This window comes from Leptodactylus fuscus, chromosome 5 (genome assembly GCF_031893055.1).
Source record: "Leptodactylus fuscus isolate aLepFus1 chromosome 5, aLepFus1.hap2, whole genome shotgun sequence".
Classification (NCBI taxonomy): domain Eukaryota; kingdom Metazoa; phylum Chordata; class Amphibia; order Anura; family Leptodactylidae; genus Leptodactylus; species Leptodactylus fuscus.
In genome coordinates, this window is record NC_134269.1 from 66492454 (window position 1) to 66511092 (window position 18639).

The following is an 18639-nucleotide window of genomic DNA, read 5'->3' on the forward strand; positions in this document are numbered from 1 at the left end:
GCACAAGGCTAGAAAAATGATACTGAGAATATTGTATTTCTTTACGTCAATGACCTCCTGAAGTTCCTGGTATTACTACTATGAAGACATTTTCTGACTAGTATATGTGTATGTCATTATCATGTCACCATCACATGGTTAATAAATGCTACAGAATGCTCCAGAAGGTTTTTGTCTCATCCTTTGGAGCAGATCAGCAGTCATGCTGCTCAACATATTGATATTGTGTTTCTGAGCCAAAGATCTGTATCTGGCAGCACATGGAGTATGTGCTATGGAGCTTGCCGTAGGAAACGAGAAGTTGGTTCCTAGCACAGGGGAATTGTGATCACCTCATGGTTATTAATGAACTGGAAAACTATTCAAAGGACAGAGTTTATCCTGTGCCAGTCAGTTGTGAATAGCGCCCCACTGGGGATCAATTGATTGGAGCCGCGCATGTGTTGGTGAGGGAATGAATACTATGAATACTGACTCTGCTTTTCTTTTATTCACCTAATTTTCCAGCTGTGATTTTGTTTCCTTATTTTTTTTCTTTTTTAATATTCAATTATTTTTCTTCCCACATTTTTCTATAAATTCCTTCATTCACGGTTGTCTCTAGGACCATATTAGATCCTCCTACCCGCCATGGTTCTGAACTTGTGCAGCTAACATGAAGTGCTAATATCATTGGACCAGATTTACTGAGTGTAAGCCAGATTTTTGGAGTAGAAAAGTCGCAAACCTTGGGTTATTGTCGCAATTGACATTTTTGCATTTCCAACTTCATGAAAGTGGTGTGACAGTTGCACTAGATTTAATATAATTTACAGTAGTTTACTGGTGCAAATGATCAATGAAGTCTATGCCATCTACAAGCTGATGTACAGTATATTTCATCAAAATACAACAACCTGGTGGAAGAGCTGCTTCATTTAGGAAGACGTGAGTGCCAGCGACTGAAGGCAGCTGTACCACCAATGCGGAGGGTATAAAGACTGGCATTGATTATGTTAGTCTTCATAAATATCCTGCAATGTCTTTCCATTGGAAAAAAAAACCATTACCAGTAAAGGAAAATCAATACATTGTTATATGTTGTCCTATAATGTTGTGCAATTTATAGCACTGAGAATAAATACTGCGGGGTATTCTTAAACACCAATGACCAGTTATGACGGCTACAATTGCCCCCCTTTTGACTATAATTTCATTGTAGTCATTTTACTTTTCAGGAGATAGGTTCCTGTTTCCAGTTCTTTGTCCAAATCTTTGGTAAAAATGAATATATGTTAGATTCACCAGAGTCTAACCTTTGCTTAAAATTAGTATCATAATGAATCTGTCTATTATATGTTGTAATTTATTGCATTATAAAGCATTTCACTAATAACTGTGTTTTGTCCTGTTTGTAGGTTCTTCAGAAAGGACAGTAAAAAGGTTTGAAGCAGACGGAGTCAGCCATTATACAACCTTACTGCTCAGTAAAGATGGCAGCACTCTGTATGTAGGGGCCAGGGAAACACTATTCTCCCTGAACAGTGCAAACTTTACATCTCTATCAATGGTAGGTACTTTTATACTTGTTTTTGTCTTTGGACCATGGCCAGCCTTCTTGTCACTCGTAATAATTCAATTTTTCATTATTATTATAGTTAACATGGAAAGCAGAAGACAGTAAAAAGAAGGAATGTACTTTCAAGGGAAAAGATGCCCAGGTAGGTTTTTCTTTACGCAGTTCGTATATGTTTAACTGTATACCGAGACCTTCATTTTTATTCCCATTGATGAGATTGATGGTATGACAAGATATAGTTGGACAGAGGTAAAGACACTATTGAAGAAGCCCATATAAGCAGTAACATTGCAGTTAAAACTAATATACGTTACAACATCTATGCTATATTAAAGTAACAGGAAGTAGAGGCATCGTTGCTGCAGGATGTGACTATCTCCCATTTGCACAACCTGGCATGAAGGAAGCCTGCAGCAATCTGGCGAACGGCCCAGGTGGCTTTCTGGCAAATATCTTCTAGCTGACGCATAGTATGCAAACTCTAGCATATTAAACGTTAAAAACAGGGACCCAAATATTCATTTCCTGTGAATACAATTCTGATGGGCCATTCTAAAACTTAGGTTAAGGGGATATTGTCACTCCTTAGGGAGAGACCACCATATAGGTGTATGGAGACTTATTAAGCCATTGGCGCTCCACAGTGAGGGGTCATGGGACGAATATGCAAATCTGTCTCCCATGGTGTTAGTATAGGGAGACAGTGCCTCAGTCATGCAGCCCAGTAGAGGGCGCTCCCTTTAACATCATGCCCGACCTTCCCAGAGGCCTTTGCTGCAATAATGTGCCATTCTAAAACTTAAGATCACCTACTGGTCCTGATTAGTGATCTTCCCAGGAGGTTTCGTACTTCATACCTGCGCTCTTGTGTCATCATGAGGTTCCTCTATAAAAGAGGTTCACAAAGTGTTTCCTTCATTGAACATCAACCTTACAGAGAGGGTAATAGGGGTTGGAAATCATACTGCAGCTTCCAGGAACCATTCAGGGGCATTCTTAGCCACTTTCAGGGTACACCTGTCCGTGCCTTCTTCGGACCCATTCATTTCATGTACTATGCCCTGGCCACAAAAAAAGGACCTGTCTTGAGTTTGCCATAGACCCTACATGGACCTATGATAATACATGGACATGTTATTGGACCTTAGAAAATAATGGGTCAGTGTGCAAGCCATTAAAAGCACAGCTATCATAAAGCAAACATTCAAGTGCACGGAACCTAAAAATGTGGCAGGTGCTTGGTGTTTGATATGAAGGCAGTAGACTGATAATCACATTGGTAAATGTATCCAAGTATGTTACAGAAAAACCATTAAAATCGAATCACAATATGGAAGATGTTACTTTTGCTCCTTTTGTAGAGACTAGATTTACACTTTAGCCTCTTGGAGCATGATACCATTTATCATTATGTAACGCTAGTATAAAGAGATCTGAATTCTGAGAGTTAGAAACATGTTCTGGTTTAGTGGAATCTGTACTCAGCTAAAATCCAGCATACATAGAACGTTTTGGTCCAGATCTTACCAGTTTTCCAATATTTTCCTATATATGACTATATCTGTACATTAAACATCACGCATGGAAAGCCATTTCCACATAACATGTATTATTTCTAAATACCCATTTTATTATTTTTGTTCTCTTATGTTTTTTTCTTGTTCATTTCCTTTAACATAAATTGCATAAACTCTTCTTTTCTGAAAAAGTCATCTGTGGTTTTACAACCCCACAGCTTGAGACTATTAAGACGGAGAATACATATTCATTGTCCAAAGTCCAACCACACCCTTGTTACACGTATCCTCTGCATGGAGTGCTATTTGCATGTGCACTGTACCTGACCTCTTTCTTAAATATGAACTGGTAAACAGGAGCTAAATGGTTTGTGTCGTGTGTTTGTACAAATCTGCTTGTGTATGGCAAACACTGTTAAAATGACAATCTGTGGCTGCATATTCATGTATAGGTACAGAAAATGTATGAAAAAGAGCTAGCATGTTGTAAAATGGTGCTCCACCTGCCAGATGTCTCCGGTTACTGCATATGTGTCACCCCAATGGTTTCTGATCCTGATTTATTTTAATAAATACTTATATTATTAAGGGCTCGTTCACATCTGCGTTGCCCTCTCCGTACTGCAGGTTTCCGTTTCCTGCATAAAACAGAGCAGGATACGGAAACCTGCAGGAGTCTTTCTCACCCATTCATTTGAATGGGTGAGAAAGCTGTCCGGCCGTGAGCGGCAATGAGCGTTTTGCGCTCTCCGCCGCGAAACCGGGTTTTATAATCCGGACACAGAGTCGGACATGCAGTACTCTGTGTCCGGATTAAAAAATCCGGTTTCGCGGCGGAGAGCATAAAACGCTCACCGCCGCTCACGGCCGGACCCGGTCTGTGCTTTGCGTCTTCTGGCATGCAGAAGACGGAAAGCACAGAACGGAAGGCTGAACGCAGGTGTGAACCTAGCGTAACACCGATGTATCACCAAATAATCAATGGCAGCAAATATATCACCACCTAAGAAGATGCACTTTTATATTAATGATGAGGGATAATAAATTATGTAATTTGTGTACTTTTCATTGTATAATATAATTACGAGGCATCATCTGTTGTGTAGGAAGATCTTTGGGAGGTGTCATTTAGACAATATAGATTTCTCAGATGTTCGATGCCGTGGAGTTCGTTTCATATCTGGTAATTCAGGCTTCTCTCATTAGCAATATTGCAGCCATTATTGGGCAATTGGCTGAATTTTGCAACTTGTGCTGACTCATACTGACCCACTATGCACAAGAGAGTCGCTACTGAAGAGGTCAAAAGTTTGGTTACAAAAGTACAGCCGTAGAAGGACAAATACAAAATGTAGAGCTCTTGCTTAATGTAAAGCTCCTGGTTCGAAAATGGAATGGGCTCTGGAAGGAACAGATCCCAGAAAATGTAAGACCCAAAGTACTGGTAGTAACTTGCCTATTAAAGGGGATGTCCAGTTTTAGGCAAATACTGAGAGACAAATGTTATGGTTTGTATAATTCAAAGTTGTACAATTTTCCAATATACTTTCTGTATCAATTCCTTCTGGTTTTATAGATTTCTGCTTGCTGTCAGGTCATTGTCATATGGTATACAGTATATTGTCATATGGTATACAGTCCCTGGTCATATGGCATACAGTCCATTGTCATATGATATATTGTACATGGTAATGTATGAACATACAGGTGCACAACTCAATATAGTCACTCCACAGTAATCAGACCTCTGCCTGGTAACGAGCTGTGCATCTGTGTGTATATCACATGACCATGGACTGTATATCACATGACCATGGACTGTATATCACATGACCATGGACTGTATATCACATGACCATGGACTGTATATCCCATGACCATGGACTGTATATCCCATGACCATGGACTGTATATCACATGACCATGGACTGTATATCACATGACCATGGACTGTATATCACATGACCATGGACTGTATATCCCATGACCATGGGCCAATTTTATATTCACTAGATTTCAACAGAATAAACTATAGCAAACCAATGTAGAAAACCATAAAAAATGATACAGAAAGAATATTGGAAAATTTTACAACATTTCATTATATAAACAATAATATCTGTCTGAAACTAGACAACCCCTTTAAATGAACAGAGCTTTATGTGCTGACAAATATGGGGTCATATAGTTGCATGCAATGAGTTAATGATCAATACATGGCAAATAGCCTAACTCTTGTTTTTCATGGTTTCAGAGAGATTGTCAGAACTATATCAAGATCCTCCTGCAGCTGAACAGTACACACCTCTACACCTGTGGAACTTACGCCTTCAGCCCCAACTGCACCTACATCGTAAGTACACTTCTTTAGCTATACTGCAAAGCTGTCACACCCTGCCTGGGTTGGGCTACTAATGACGTGGCTCAGGGTAAGGACACACATTCAGGTTTTGTTGATGCTGTTTTTGAAGTGGATTGAAAAAAGACAAGTACCATCTGCCCTTTATAAGTTCTCACCCTCCATGATCCACACCTGGCTTTGTCTTCAAAAATGGCATCAACAAAACCTGAGTGTGCGTCCATTACCCTCAGTGCTGCTGGAAATATATACATTGTGGAAATAACAGGTCAGTAAGGAATATACAGCCTACAACAAATGAAAAACTGTTCCATGCCAAGTTCATGAACTTTCCAATTACAGTAACTGCATTACTTTTATTGTACGGATCCTAATTTAATATAAGCAGAATCCTGTTCATAATTCTACAGGCGTCAGAGCTCAAATGGCCCATAATTCCTTTCTTGTTCTGTGACTGTACACAGCTAGTTATGCTTTATGGAACGGGCCATCAGTTAGAACACAAACTAAAGTGCCCATACGTTAGATTCCTTTCCACAGACTATGGAAATCTTCAGTGGCATTCACTTAAAGGGGTGTATAAGTAGGGGGTGCAGTAATCACGTCTGGGTACTGGAGCCTATAGGGCCCCAAAGACCACTCTACAGTATAATAAGAAACCAATATAATAGATGGCAAACAGAAGTGGGGGCCCATTACAAATTTTAGAGCTTCAAGTCAACCCATAATTTAATGTAGATCAATCTTTATGGTGGCAAACATCAAGGAAATGGAAGGGAGGTACTGTTATCTTGAATTTCAACTAGCAAAGTGTTTGAGTTTGCTAAGATATAAGCCACTGTCAAAAGTTATAGGTTATATGTATGGCCAGCTTAAAAAGGACCAGTGCACCAGGTCTGAAAAGCCCAATGACGTACATTATCTGATAGGCGTAGTCATCCTGAGCATTTTGGTGTTTTGGTTATCCGTACCCATTTACTTTTTCCAAAGATATAAGCCCTTTTAGTCTTAATACAAATTAGGTTAAACTAGCCAAGTGGGCAGTAACACTGCATGACACACAACACACAGAGAAACAATAGTGTTATTGTCCACTTGGCTAGTAGACCCTAATAGAGGCACTAAAAGGGTTTATATCTGTGGAATGGCTGAATGGATTTGGATAAAGAAGTTTCAGCTGTGAAACTCTGTCCATGTGTTGGCCAGATTTACCAACCTGCACCTTATGCCAAGTGATCCCTTGAAAGCACATGAATCCCCATAGACTATAATGGGGTTCGTGTGCTTGCTACGCACTGCCAGCACGAATCATACAGACAGGAAAGTAGATTGTGATCTACTTTCCTGTCCACATGTTAACTGCGGAGATCTGACAGCAAGCACACGGACCCCATTATAGTCTATGGGGTCCGTGTGTTTTCACTGCACACCGCTTGCAAATTCGTTAAAACGGAATACAAACACAGATGTGAATGAGGGGTAACTGCATTACAGGGGTTGTCTGACAAACTGACCGTCTGAAAACCAGATAGTCTATGGCATTATATTGATACGTAGCAAGGAGTAACCTGTCCATTTTATTCTCATAGACCTTGTAAGTTTGTTTTCTTAGTGGTGTTAGAGATTTCCAGAATTCACTGCGTGTTCATTGCCGTAGTACTACAGATGTTCTTTTTTTTGGTGTCAGTATGGCATGACATACTAGTGAGTGAATTTTCATAGCCTTCAGACATAGATGAGAATTCCTATTTGCAGTGAGCCATATTCCCCTGGTGAGCCTGGTGTTATATACGTGAATCTTCCAGGTTGTATAATTTAATTTTCTCATATATTATGTGTGGGGTTAGTGTTCATTTTACACATTCCATGACTAGTTCCCTGAATGAGGCATTATTGTATGTAGGCCATAGGCTGAAACCTGTTCTGTGTGTAGTCTGTTCAGTGTTATTGGAGTGACTTCACTGGTATGGAAGCCTGTTATCTTCTCAGTATATTAGACACCCCAAGACGGCAGGCCATGCTTGTATACATGCTTACACCCATTAGACTTATCTCTCTATGTATTTACACCCATAACTACAATAATTAACCACGTCATTACTTGGAAACAAATCTCAGCAGGTAACTATTATCTGGGTAAGCAGTGGACTATGCGTATTTATCCATGGAATACCTGAGGATTATTAACTATACTAATATTTAGCCATATGCCAACTGCTTCTGACTACACGATAAATGGTGGTGTGTGTGCACAGATGCGCTGATACACAGGGGCACCCATGTGTAAACATGGTAAGCAGGCACACACAAACAGATCCTGCCTGCTTCATTGCCTTTCACAGTGATTGTCACCCATTAGGCCCATGCTACGTGGAACCATTACAGTGCCACACATCTGTACACAGTGGCCACCTAGTGAATAAATATCCTCTACAGTAAGAATAGCTTCAGAAACTGCAGAGATGCTGCTATGTGGAGCATGAGTTCTAATATATAAGACAAAGCACAAAATAAATGTACGGGCATGATCTATAGCAAACAGATTCCAGCTTATATACGTAAAGGGTTATCCATGTTGTTGTTAGAAAGTCCTTAACTGTGTCCAGTAAGTCTGTAAAGAAACCATAAGCAAAGTTGCCATTCTCCTACAGCTCCCCCACAGGGAAAATGAAGTAATACATAAAGCCCACTCACTTCAATAGGCTATCCATGTAATGCACTGGTATGTTGGTCCTCCACGACAAGATTTGCTCTTCATAGCATTTCATTTAAAATAAATCCACCAGATAATTTATGCTGACCTGAATAAAGGCAGCATATGATGGAGGGAAAGAAAATGATCTCCATATTATACATGATTATATGACTTGGATCCGAATTTCATATTAAAAAGCAGAATAAATCCTGAAAGGACTTCTGGGAGAGATAGAGTCCTGTTTGCACAATTCACAGAGTCTAAGTTACAGCTTTCTTCGTATCAGTGTGTGTAGAGAGAAGGCTGTCAATCAGCCGGTGTGATTTGGATGTGTCCTAGGAATCCTGTTGCAAATCATATAAAACTATATATCCCATAGCTCATCTTTTCTCACTTTATCATATACTGCATTCAGGGAAGCAGATATAACCTTCTCAGTTTTTTTCCCAGTTACAATTGACTTTAGTGACAAAACTAATCTGATGAGTGATCATACCGATCAGTGGCCTTTTCTGTCCTATTTTACTTGGTAATAAGCTAACCTGAATTTAATAACAGAGGCATACGGTATTCAGAAATATTGTTAGATGTGAGGAATAAAAAAAATACATCCCTCTTCCTCATATGTTCCTATGACTACTGGTAATTCTAGTATGTATGTATTACTTCTAGTACAGTATGTACTAATTCTAGTACAGTATGTACTATTTCTAGTATGTATGTATTATTTCTAGTATGTATGTATTATTTCTAGTATGTATGTATTATTTCTAGTACGTATGTATGTATTATTTCTAGTATGTATGTATTACTTCTAGTATGTACTAATTCTAGTATGTATGTATGTATTATTTCGGCAGTGCTCATTGTCATACATTTTAGGCATAGTGTGATAATAATAATAATTTATTAAGGCTGTATATTTAGGAAGTGTTTACTTGGGGCCATGGTTTGGAATATAAGGAAAGATAACATCTGCATGTAGCTTGTACGTTCTTGTGGATACATTTACTACTTCTTCAAGCCATTGCTTACTTTCAAGAATTGACCAAATATCTCTCTTTCCATTACAGAGAATCAATGATTTTAATTTGGAAACAGATTCAAAAGGAAACCCCATCATGGAAGACGGAAGAGGCCGATGCCCTTTTGATCCAGAATATAAGTCTTCAGCTATAATGGTTGGTAAGTAAAGCTGAACATGAAATAATTTCCCTACAATGTCCTACGATTTGTGTTGGGGGTCCTCGATGGAGGATTCTCTGATTTTATATACACTACTTATTCAGTTCTTCTGTCTCTGTGCCAGATGGGGACATGTATGGCGGCACTGTCAGTACCTTCCAGGGAAATGAGCCTATTATTTACAAGAGTGAAGACAGCAAGATTACTCTGAAGACTGAGACCTCCTTGAACTGGCTCCAAGGTTGACCTTTGATTTACTTCTTTGATAACAATGTGTTCAGACATAACATGGCTTATGATAGAGATCAGGGACCACCTTTGATGTATGCAGAACCATTCTGAATAACAAATATTTGCCTGGAAGGTTGAGTCCATCGTTTCCATAGCTGAAATAGCATGTGCTGTTTATTAGGAATTTCTAACATTTAGACGGTTCCATTTTCAACCAAGATCTGCATGCTTTCTAAATTGCAGTAATTTCTAGTACATTTTACTATGGACTTTATCTGTAAGCTGATGGCTTAAATTAATACCTGTGTGTCCCATCCGTGGTCTATGCGTTTCCTGGACTGACCGCATCTGTATGTATAGAGCTCGTTGTATCATAGTCAGTTAGCTCAGAAATGGCCCGATCACTATATACAGCTTTATGTCAATTTAGTACAGTATCAATCCGGGAGCTGAATCATAGTCAGTTCTCATGCAGTGAGTTCTATGCACACGGCCCAGTTCAGTCCAGGACATACGGTCCACGCATGGACTGGTTTCCATAGATAGGACTCTGTCATGTGCATGGGGTCTTATTGCCATAGTAATAATGTGCTACTCAGCTGTAATGTGTAGTAAAATGTGTTACTCATTACTGCAATTATTAAGTGTGCAGTTCTTAATTATAAACACTGTGTGGATCCGGCCTTATTCATCTGCTTAAAAGCCCACAATGAGCAAACCCTTTATTCTACTGCATTTAAGATGAATATGACTGTATTAGTATAATTTAGATTAAGTGACAATAGGGGCATATTTGAAGATTATTGGGGTCGAGCACTTTATAGTATGTAAATAAGGGCATAGCAGGAGCACTATTCACACTGGGACGTGTGTTGTGTTGACTCTGTCATTAGCTGTGCACAGGACCTGCTATTAAACCATTATCCTCTGCTTTGTCATTGCAGATCCGGCTTTTGTTGGCTCAGCTCATATTCCAGAGAATCTTCCTAAAGAGAACCCTATAGGTGACGACGATAAGATTTATTTCTTTTTTACGGAGACAGGAAAAGAGTTTGATTTTTTTGAGAACCCTATTGTGTCTCGGATTGCTCGAGTATGTAAGGTGAGGAGAGCAAAAAATTCTTCATTTCTTTATAACTTGTCACAAACCATAAAGTCACCCCATTCCTGCTGTGTACTTGGTGAAACTGAACATACTCTAGGGAAGATGCTATGTTTAGATTCCCAATTCCCATACACCTCAATAGCTTATTTGTTGTCAGCTGATTCCCTTGACTCCCCTGTAAAAACAAGCAGGCTCAATTTGTCTAAGGGTTCACATGTTTTCAGTGCAAAGGAGAAACAAAGGAATGAGCAGTATAAAATTCAACCTACCTATTCCTTCCTTCCCCAGACAGCTGATAGTGACGTCCATATGTATGGGGTTCAATAAGAGTCTGATCTAGATGTCCAGCCATTAAGGTCTCCATAGACACTGATTTCCACTTACGGAATACAAGAAAGCAAAAATCCACAATTATATCACAAATTAAACTTAACATTTTAATAATCATCTACAATATAAATTAACCCCAACGATTGGATGGTATAAAAATCGGAAAAGAATTGGAACGCTCTTACCCGTTCCAGATGAAGGGTGTCATACCCCACTTTTAGGATCACAATTTCTCCAAACGCAAAGGGAACCAAGGATGGGTGCAGGAGATTAACCCTGTCACCTGAGCATATAACTCCTGCCCTTACAACAATGATCCCAATGCCGACCCTAAAATTGTCCTGTCAATATCTCCTTCCACTTACAGCTACAATGTAAAACAATATTCAGTAACTAAATGTATGCCATTAATTTCTAGTGAATTCTGGCCAGCATTTGTTGCATGTTATGTGTATATTGTATCACTGGTAGAAAAAAAACCCCCACATTTAACTGCTGATCAATGAAGCAATGAGACAGAGTGACTTATAAAAGCCTTATCTATATGCATTTGGAATACTAGGCATGTACCCTCCACATAGATTGTAGATATATCAGTGGATGTTATATCAGTATTTTCCACCTGTGCAGCTGCCACCATATAACAATGGGTCTGTCTACATTGAACCATTTCTTACCTAACATTGGATAAAAGTTTTTTTTATTTTTTTCATAAATATTATGAATAATTATGTTTTTTTCATTGTAATTAACATGTTCAGTGTATATAATGGCATTCTACCCTACCCAAACCCATCCAACCATCAATAATAGATGGGCCATGACTTGTGTGCCCCATGGAGAGAGATTTCTCTGCTGTGGTCTATATGGAGAAGGAGCACTGGGAAATGGGATGGGTGCTAGGCTGGGTGGTTCACCCTAACTCCATTGAGACCCTGCAGCAGCCAAATCCTTTCCCTAGTCAGGAACATATATGCCATGACATGACGGCAAAGGACTTTACTAACCCTCACATCTGTAATGGGATAGTTGGCACACCTCCATACACATAAAGTAGTCCTATTTGTATTTGCGTGTATGGGCACCTTTCATTCCATTATACTATCTGGTTACATATCTCCTTTGCTTATGATTCCTTTGACACCATGATATTGTCCTTCTTCTAGGGTGACCTTGGAGGTGAACGTGTCCTACAGAAGAAATGGACCACATTCCTGAAGGCCCAGCTTTTGTGCACTCGCCCTGAAGATGGCTTCCCTTTTAATGTTTTGAAGGACATGTTTGTACTCACTCCAGGAGGGGAACATTGGAAGAATACCATTTTCTATGGGGTCTTTACTTCGCAGTGGTAAGCAGAAAGTTATTAGTATTCAACCTATGTGCGATTGTGAAGAACACCCAAGATTTTTGGCTTTCATTTTAGAAGTCCCATGCTGCGACTTAGCTGCGAACACTGTTTTTAACGTTCATTACAGCCTTGTATTGTGAATTACATTTCAGCCCTGTCTTTGTTTCGTAATGACCACTTTGTCCTACTTCTCAGTTCGCTGAGCTTCTTTATGTGGCCATAGCTTTTACAGGATTGCTTCTGATCACTATAATTAAAACCACACGGAGTGTATATTATATCTGTTGTAACCTCAATAGGCGAGTGAGTCTGGGGGCTGTAGAGGCATTTGGCGCACATGGAAACATACAGTATTCTAGAAATGTTACTTTTCTCTACAGGAACAAGGGAGGTGTAGGAAGCTCGGCTGTATGTGCCTTCTCAATGGCTGATGTGCAGAGGGCTTTCAGTGGCCTCTATAAGGAAGTGAACCGCGAATCTCAGCAGTGGAGCACGTATACCGATTCTGTACCGGAGCCACGACCTGGAGCTGTAAGTATTGCATGTCTCTGAAAGTATTTGACCGGATTGAGCTAGGGTTTATATAATTTTTCATCCAGCAAGTATTTTCAGTATAGACCTTTGGTTTCTGCGCGAGCAGAAATGTGTTGAAGTCAGATTCCAGTTATGTACCTGGCTAATATTATATCCAAAGACATTAGATATCTTCACAGTAAGTTCTATAAAGCCATGTATGGAGATTTTGTTGTGTAGTGGAAAAGCAAGCTATTATAGATGGTCAGACCCTGTTCCTTTTTATGCCTGTTATTCTTTGTACTAAAAGTTCAAGAGCACTTGTCACTCTATGGGATAATGTGTGTCAACACTGCCCTCTTGTGGCTAGATTGTTTACGCTGCAGAAGATGGTGTCCTGCGGTTTTATGTATTCCTGTTCATTTAGTTCCCATTATTTTATATAATACTGTATTTCCATAGCATTGTGCACAGAATGCATGTTTCTATATTGACTATATTCCTATACCGAAGACTCGAACACAGCATATTGTCAATGAAGCAGGTTTCTTTAGGTTCATATATCCACAACTCTTTTTCCAGAATCTGTATTTGATGGCAGTTTCGGGCATGCATTTACCTTTGCTATAACACTTTTTAGGAAATGCAATAAAAATAATCTATTCCCGCAATATTATTGATCAATTTGTAATAAGTTGGTAAAACTGCACATCTTATTGGAGCCTCTTGGTCTATGGCTATACAGTTCATTCATACTTACATTTCTCTTCCCCAACAGTGCATTACTAATAGAGCAAGAAACATGAAAATCAATTCCTCCCTGCAAATGCCTGACCGAGTATTGAACTTCATCAAAGACCATTTCTTGATGGATAGTCCCGTGCGGAGTCAACCTCTGCTGCTCCAGACTCAGATGCTGTATCAGCAGATCAGTGTGCAGAGGGTCAAGGGGCTGAAGAGAACCTATGATGTCATGTTCTTGGGGACAGGTAATGCCTGACACAGTTGTACAGGAACCATTGAATCCAAGTTTATTGCAGCAGTTTCGGGGTTAATAATGCTTTCCTTTCCACAGATGATGGGCGACTACATAAGGCTGTCCATGTCAATAAGAAGGTCCACATTATTGAAGAGATAAAGCTCTTCCCAAATGCTGACCCCGTTCAGGAGCTTCTGATTGATCACAGTAAGGTAAGAATTGGTCACATTATTATTATTCCCCATCCCGTATACAGAATATATTTATCCATACCACATATGTGGACTTTTGGTGTAGTATCCTTGTATATAATACTTTCATATAAATCACCTTGTACTGGTTTGGCAATATGTTATTCTTCGATTGTGGATTACATGATACGGGTGAAGCGATGCGCAGGCTGTTACCTAAAATGGTGTAAATTTGGTTATGAGTTTTGTTATATAAATGCACAGAATATATTTTGCATAGGAACAAGTGATAGATTAAAATATCCTTTTCTCTGTCATACAACTGATATGACATCCACATCCATGACGCTTATCTAGCACATTTTGCGGAGTCACCACTGCTGCCAAAGTATAGGTCTTGAGCTACTGAGTGATTTCCTCCTTCTCCATGAAGCACATGTACAGTATACAATACTATTCCGGAGCAGTAGATCTCGAGTGCCATTTGCAATTAAGTTACTAATTAACGGATTGATAGGCATTGTATAGAAAAATCAATATCCAAGTCCTGTTAAGCAATAGGACTATGTACATTGACTGCTTCATTCTCCATTTGTAACTATGGAAACTCAGATGTTATTCTGTGTTGTATAGAACCTGGTTTACGCCTCGTCTCGTTCCATGGTGGTACAAGTTCCGGTCTCAAACTGCAGTATGTATACAAGCTGTGGGGAATGCATCCTTTCACGTGATCCCTACTGTGCATGGAGCAAGAGAGGGTGTCGAAGTGTCCACCATCACTCACATGATCCAAATGCCCAGTGAGTGGTCTCTGTTATTTCTGTTTTACACAGTCAAGGCTGTGTATATAGATATTTTTTTTATTCATCTGCATTTTATGTATTCCAGGCACTGGCTCCAAGATATTGAACATGCTGATACTGAAACACTTTGCCAGCAGAACAATAGCTCAGGGCCCTCTGGGCGAATTCTTGTATCAAAAGGTAAGTCACTGAAAGACTAGGATATGTGTCATCTTTATGGACAGATGGGATATAGACAGAAAAAGGATTGTAAGGACTGAAATATTGCACTGGCCTAATAAGTCTGTAGTTTAAAATTGGAGTGCTATTTATGAGACAGACAAGACAGACAGATATCGGATGGATGGAGGATGGACAAATAATGGATGGATGGAGGATAGATGGATGGATGAACGGAGGATGGATGGATGGAGGATAGATGGATGGGAGGCTGGATGGATAGAGATTGGATGGACGGATAGATGATGGATAGATATCAGATGGATATATATTATTAAATTAAGTTAAATTTGCCATTAATTCCTTTTATTGATATTTTATTCACAGATGAACCAGAGTGTAAAAAAATTGTGCTAAAACCGAATAATGCTACCACTCTGCCATGCAACTTACTATCCAACCTGGCATCCCGTCAGTGGCTTCACAATGAGAAACCGATTGATTCCTCGTATTTTGTCTTCGAAACGGGAGACCTGATCCTTGTAAACAGTCCGGAAAGACTAGGAACCTATGAATGTTGGTCAGTAGAGAAGGATTTCAAGAAGCTGATGGTAAAGTACTGTGTTGAATCAGACAGCACCATAAAAGCAACAACTCAAAGGGCTCAAACAGAAATAATCTTTCACCAAGTCAGTGCCATTGACAAGATTGTCAACAACTCATTGCTTTCCTCAACCTCGGGGAGTAGCTCTGCCCAGCTAGCAGGGAAATCTTACTGGAATGAATTTCTAATAATGACTGTACTTTTTGTGGTGGTTTTAGTCATTCTGGCATTGTGCGTTTTGTATAAGCATCGCAGTGGAATGAAATCAATTCTAAAGCCTGTAGAAAATTCTGACAAGAAGCCACGTAAAAGTGCCGAAAATGTGCCTCTGAATGGGAGCAATGTGCCTATCCCACAAGCTGACCACAAAGGGTATCAGACTCTAAATGACAACTATATAATCAGCACTCCGGTTCATGACCCTTTGGTTGCTAGTAAAATTGTGACAGAATCAGAGAAAAGACCTTTGAATGTCAAGGACACTCTTGTGGAGGTATCTCCAGCGTGCCCACGACCAAGAGTACGATTAGGCTCAGAAATCAGAGATTCTGTGGTATGAGAGACTGATGCATATGACATTTCTGTACCCACAAACCACTAAGGGACCACAAGCAAATGCTCAACAAGGCTTTGTGATCCGCAAGTATTCTATGTGTGTGCATGCAACTTTTTGATGATGGTCAAAACTTGATTATCAACCCAGGCTACCTATACATGGATAGCTTCTGTGTGCAGAGAGTATACAAGTGTACATTGTGGAAAGATAAGAACATCATCTTCTGTTACAGTCATCTTCTGGTTTCTAGGCACAGAAGGACAATTGTGTTTGGAAGCGTGTGCACACTTGGCCACCAGGAAGCACATTTCCATTTCAACATTCATCTAAACCGTGTACAAGGACCGTCTTTTAAATAATTTGCACATGGTTAGTAGAAAGCTTGGATACTGGTGTTATTCCTCCACTATGGCTGATCTTCAGTATCGGTTATGGGGCATGGAGAAAACCAAATGTCATTGAAAGGTCCTCATGGCCTCGCGCATGTCTGAAGACCATCAAGAATGTTATACCTGTGAACGTTTTGTAGATCACTGAGCGTCCGAACTTTGCAATTGTGAATGAGAAGTGAACGTTGTGTCAGTGTTGGCAGGATTAACTTTGACGAAAAGCACAATAAGAATCGGACACTAGCCACGAAAAAGAGTGTTCACAATATAGTCGGGTACATTGCCAACTGGTAGCAATATTCTACTGCAAAATGCCTCACCACAGAGGTGTGTAAGACACCCTTCTGTCAGACAGAGGAATTGTCAGATATTTGCCACGTTGTCTAAGCAACCATCTTCATGAACACTTGTTGCACCTACTGCTGACGATCATCCATATCCTAAACCTTTCCAAAAACGTCTACATTATTTGTGTTTTTTGTTATGTTTCGTCATGACCTTTTTTACTTTATATAAAATAATGTGAAACCAGGAACTGGTGTTATGGGCACCAACAACCAGCTATAATCTGCCTAAAGTATAAAAGGTACACACACGGATTCTTTAATTTATCGATCTGTTAGAAACTGCACCGCATCATTTTATTTTTTTCCTTTTTGTTTGGGGAGGGCTGTAAATACTGTATATTTGTCATGGGTTTTTATTTGCATTTGTGTTTGAGTACGTGTGTGTATGGGATGTGTCCTGTTAGTATCGACTAAATTGCCAGTAGCGTACACCATTGTTCTAAGTGACCAGAAGGGAAAATGCATTTTGTTGTTTGTGAAATGTCAGAATCTCGACTGTCACACTTTTCCAGTGCCTTCATAACGCGGGACTTTGTTAACATACACAAAGCTTGAATGGTAATACATTAGACATTCTGTATCATTGGTGTAACCTATAGGATGGAAGAAGTAGGCACACTCTTCCTCGGCTAATGCTAGATACTGATTGAGGGGTGTCTGAGAGTAGATTGCAAGCACACGCCCTACACTCCTAGAGTGCCATACATGTCTGCTCTGAGCAGTGTTGAAATATACCAAAGTAGTCGAAATGCTACTAGATATTGTATAGACTTGTACAAAGTGGTTTTGTGCAGATAAGACTCTGAGGATATTTCTATAGGGCAATTCAGGCAACCGCCATCTTTATGCACAACTACAGCGCCGAGCTCTCAACGACTATATCCTCTAAAGGGGTTTGTAGCATAGCTACCCCTTCTAAAGCACATGTACCTCAGCTATTATCAAGCTCCAGCTTTCCTACTCAGAACAATAATCCATAGACCTTTCTATCCTAGGAATTTTAGTTTCCAGTCTGTGTCGGAGAGTAGATAAGGAGCATTGATCGATGGTGATTTGTATAAAGCTACTCTGAACAGCTAATACATTGAATGTACAGTATTGCGTCAGTAGCATCTGATCTAAAGCACATCCCCAATAATAAAACTCCTGTAGCTAAGACAAATTTCTACACGCAGACGTTCAGTGACTACCTGTAGTGTACATGCTTATTACCAGATCTACAATGCTGTGAACCAGCTGCTGCTTGACAGGGATATTTACCGGTACTACACTGAATATAGAGGACCACTAGGACTCTGATATAATCTTACCTGTGTTGCAAAAAAAACAAGACATGCGCACCTTATCACAATGCATGCATGGAAACGTCCCATCTGTTGTAAATATGTACGTGCCGCTTTTCTGTGCCAAATGTTTGTCAGTATGTGGTGTTGGTGAGTCCTATTGTACAGTCTGCTTCCCCCGTGTTGATTTGCAATTTATGAACTTTTTTTATTACAGCACTTTATTTTTAATAAAATGTGGAAACTTTACAGTCTCCTTGAATTTTTCCTGGCTTTGAATGAATTTTGCCTTGTTGTTGTGTCTTTAATATCGATTTTCCAGTACGTCTTATTGAGCAGAGTCCAAGTTCAACCAAAAAGAAAGGGGAAACAATGCCAAAGAAATAAGATAAGATAATCCTTTAATAGTCCCACAGTGGGGAAATTTCAGTATGTTACAGCAGCATAGGACTACAGAAACAGGATAATAAACAGTAAATATATTATA

General features: G+C 39.6%; 1 protein-coding gene across 1 annotated transcript in view; it reads left to right on the top strand.

The window, feature by feature from the left end:
- SEMA4B (semaphorin 4B) overlaps positions 1-18387 on the top strand; it is a 186297-nt gene extending 167910 nt beyond the window's left edge. The window contains exons 4-16 of the mRNA XM_075273318.1: positions 1398-1549; positions 1638-1700; positions 5330-5428; positions 9203-9314; positions 9439-9555; positions 10490-10647; positions 12147-12328; positions 12709-12859; positions 13620-13830; positions 13917-14032; positions 14645-14811; positions 14900-14994; positions 15361-18387. Of these exons, the coding sequence (XP_075129419.1) occupies positions 1398-1549; positions 1638-1700; positions 5330-5428; positions 9203-9314; positions 9439-9555; positions 10490-10647; positions 12147-12328; positions 12709-12859; positions 13620-13830; positions 13917-14032; positions 14645-14811; positions 14900-14994; positions 15361-16136 (2399 nt within the window). The 3' untranslated portion in view covers positions 16137-18387. The remainder of the gene's footprint in view (positions 1-1397; positions 1550-1637; positions 1701-5329; positions 5429-9202; positions 9315-9438; positions 9556-10489; positions 10648-12146; positions 12329-12708; positions 12860-13619; positions 13831-13916; positions 14033-14644; positions 14812-14899; positions 14995-15360) is intronic.
- Positions 18388-18639: the final 252 nt, after the last annotated feature.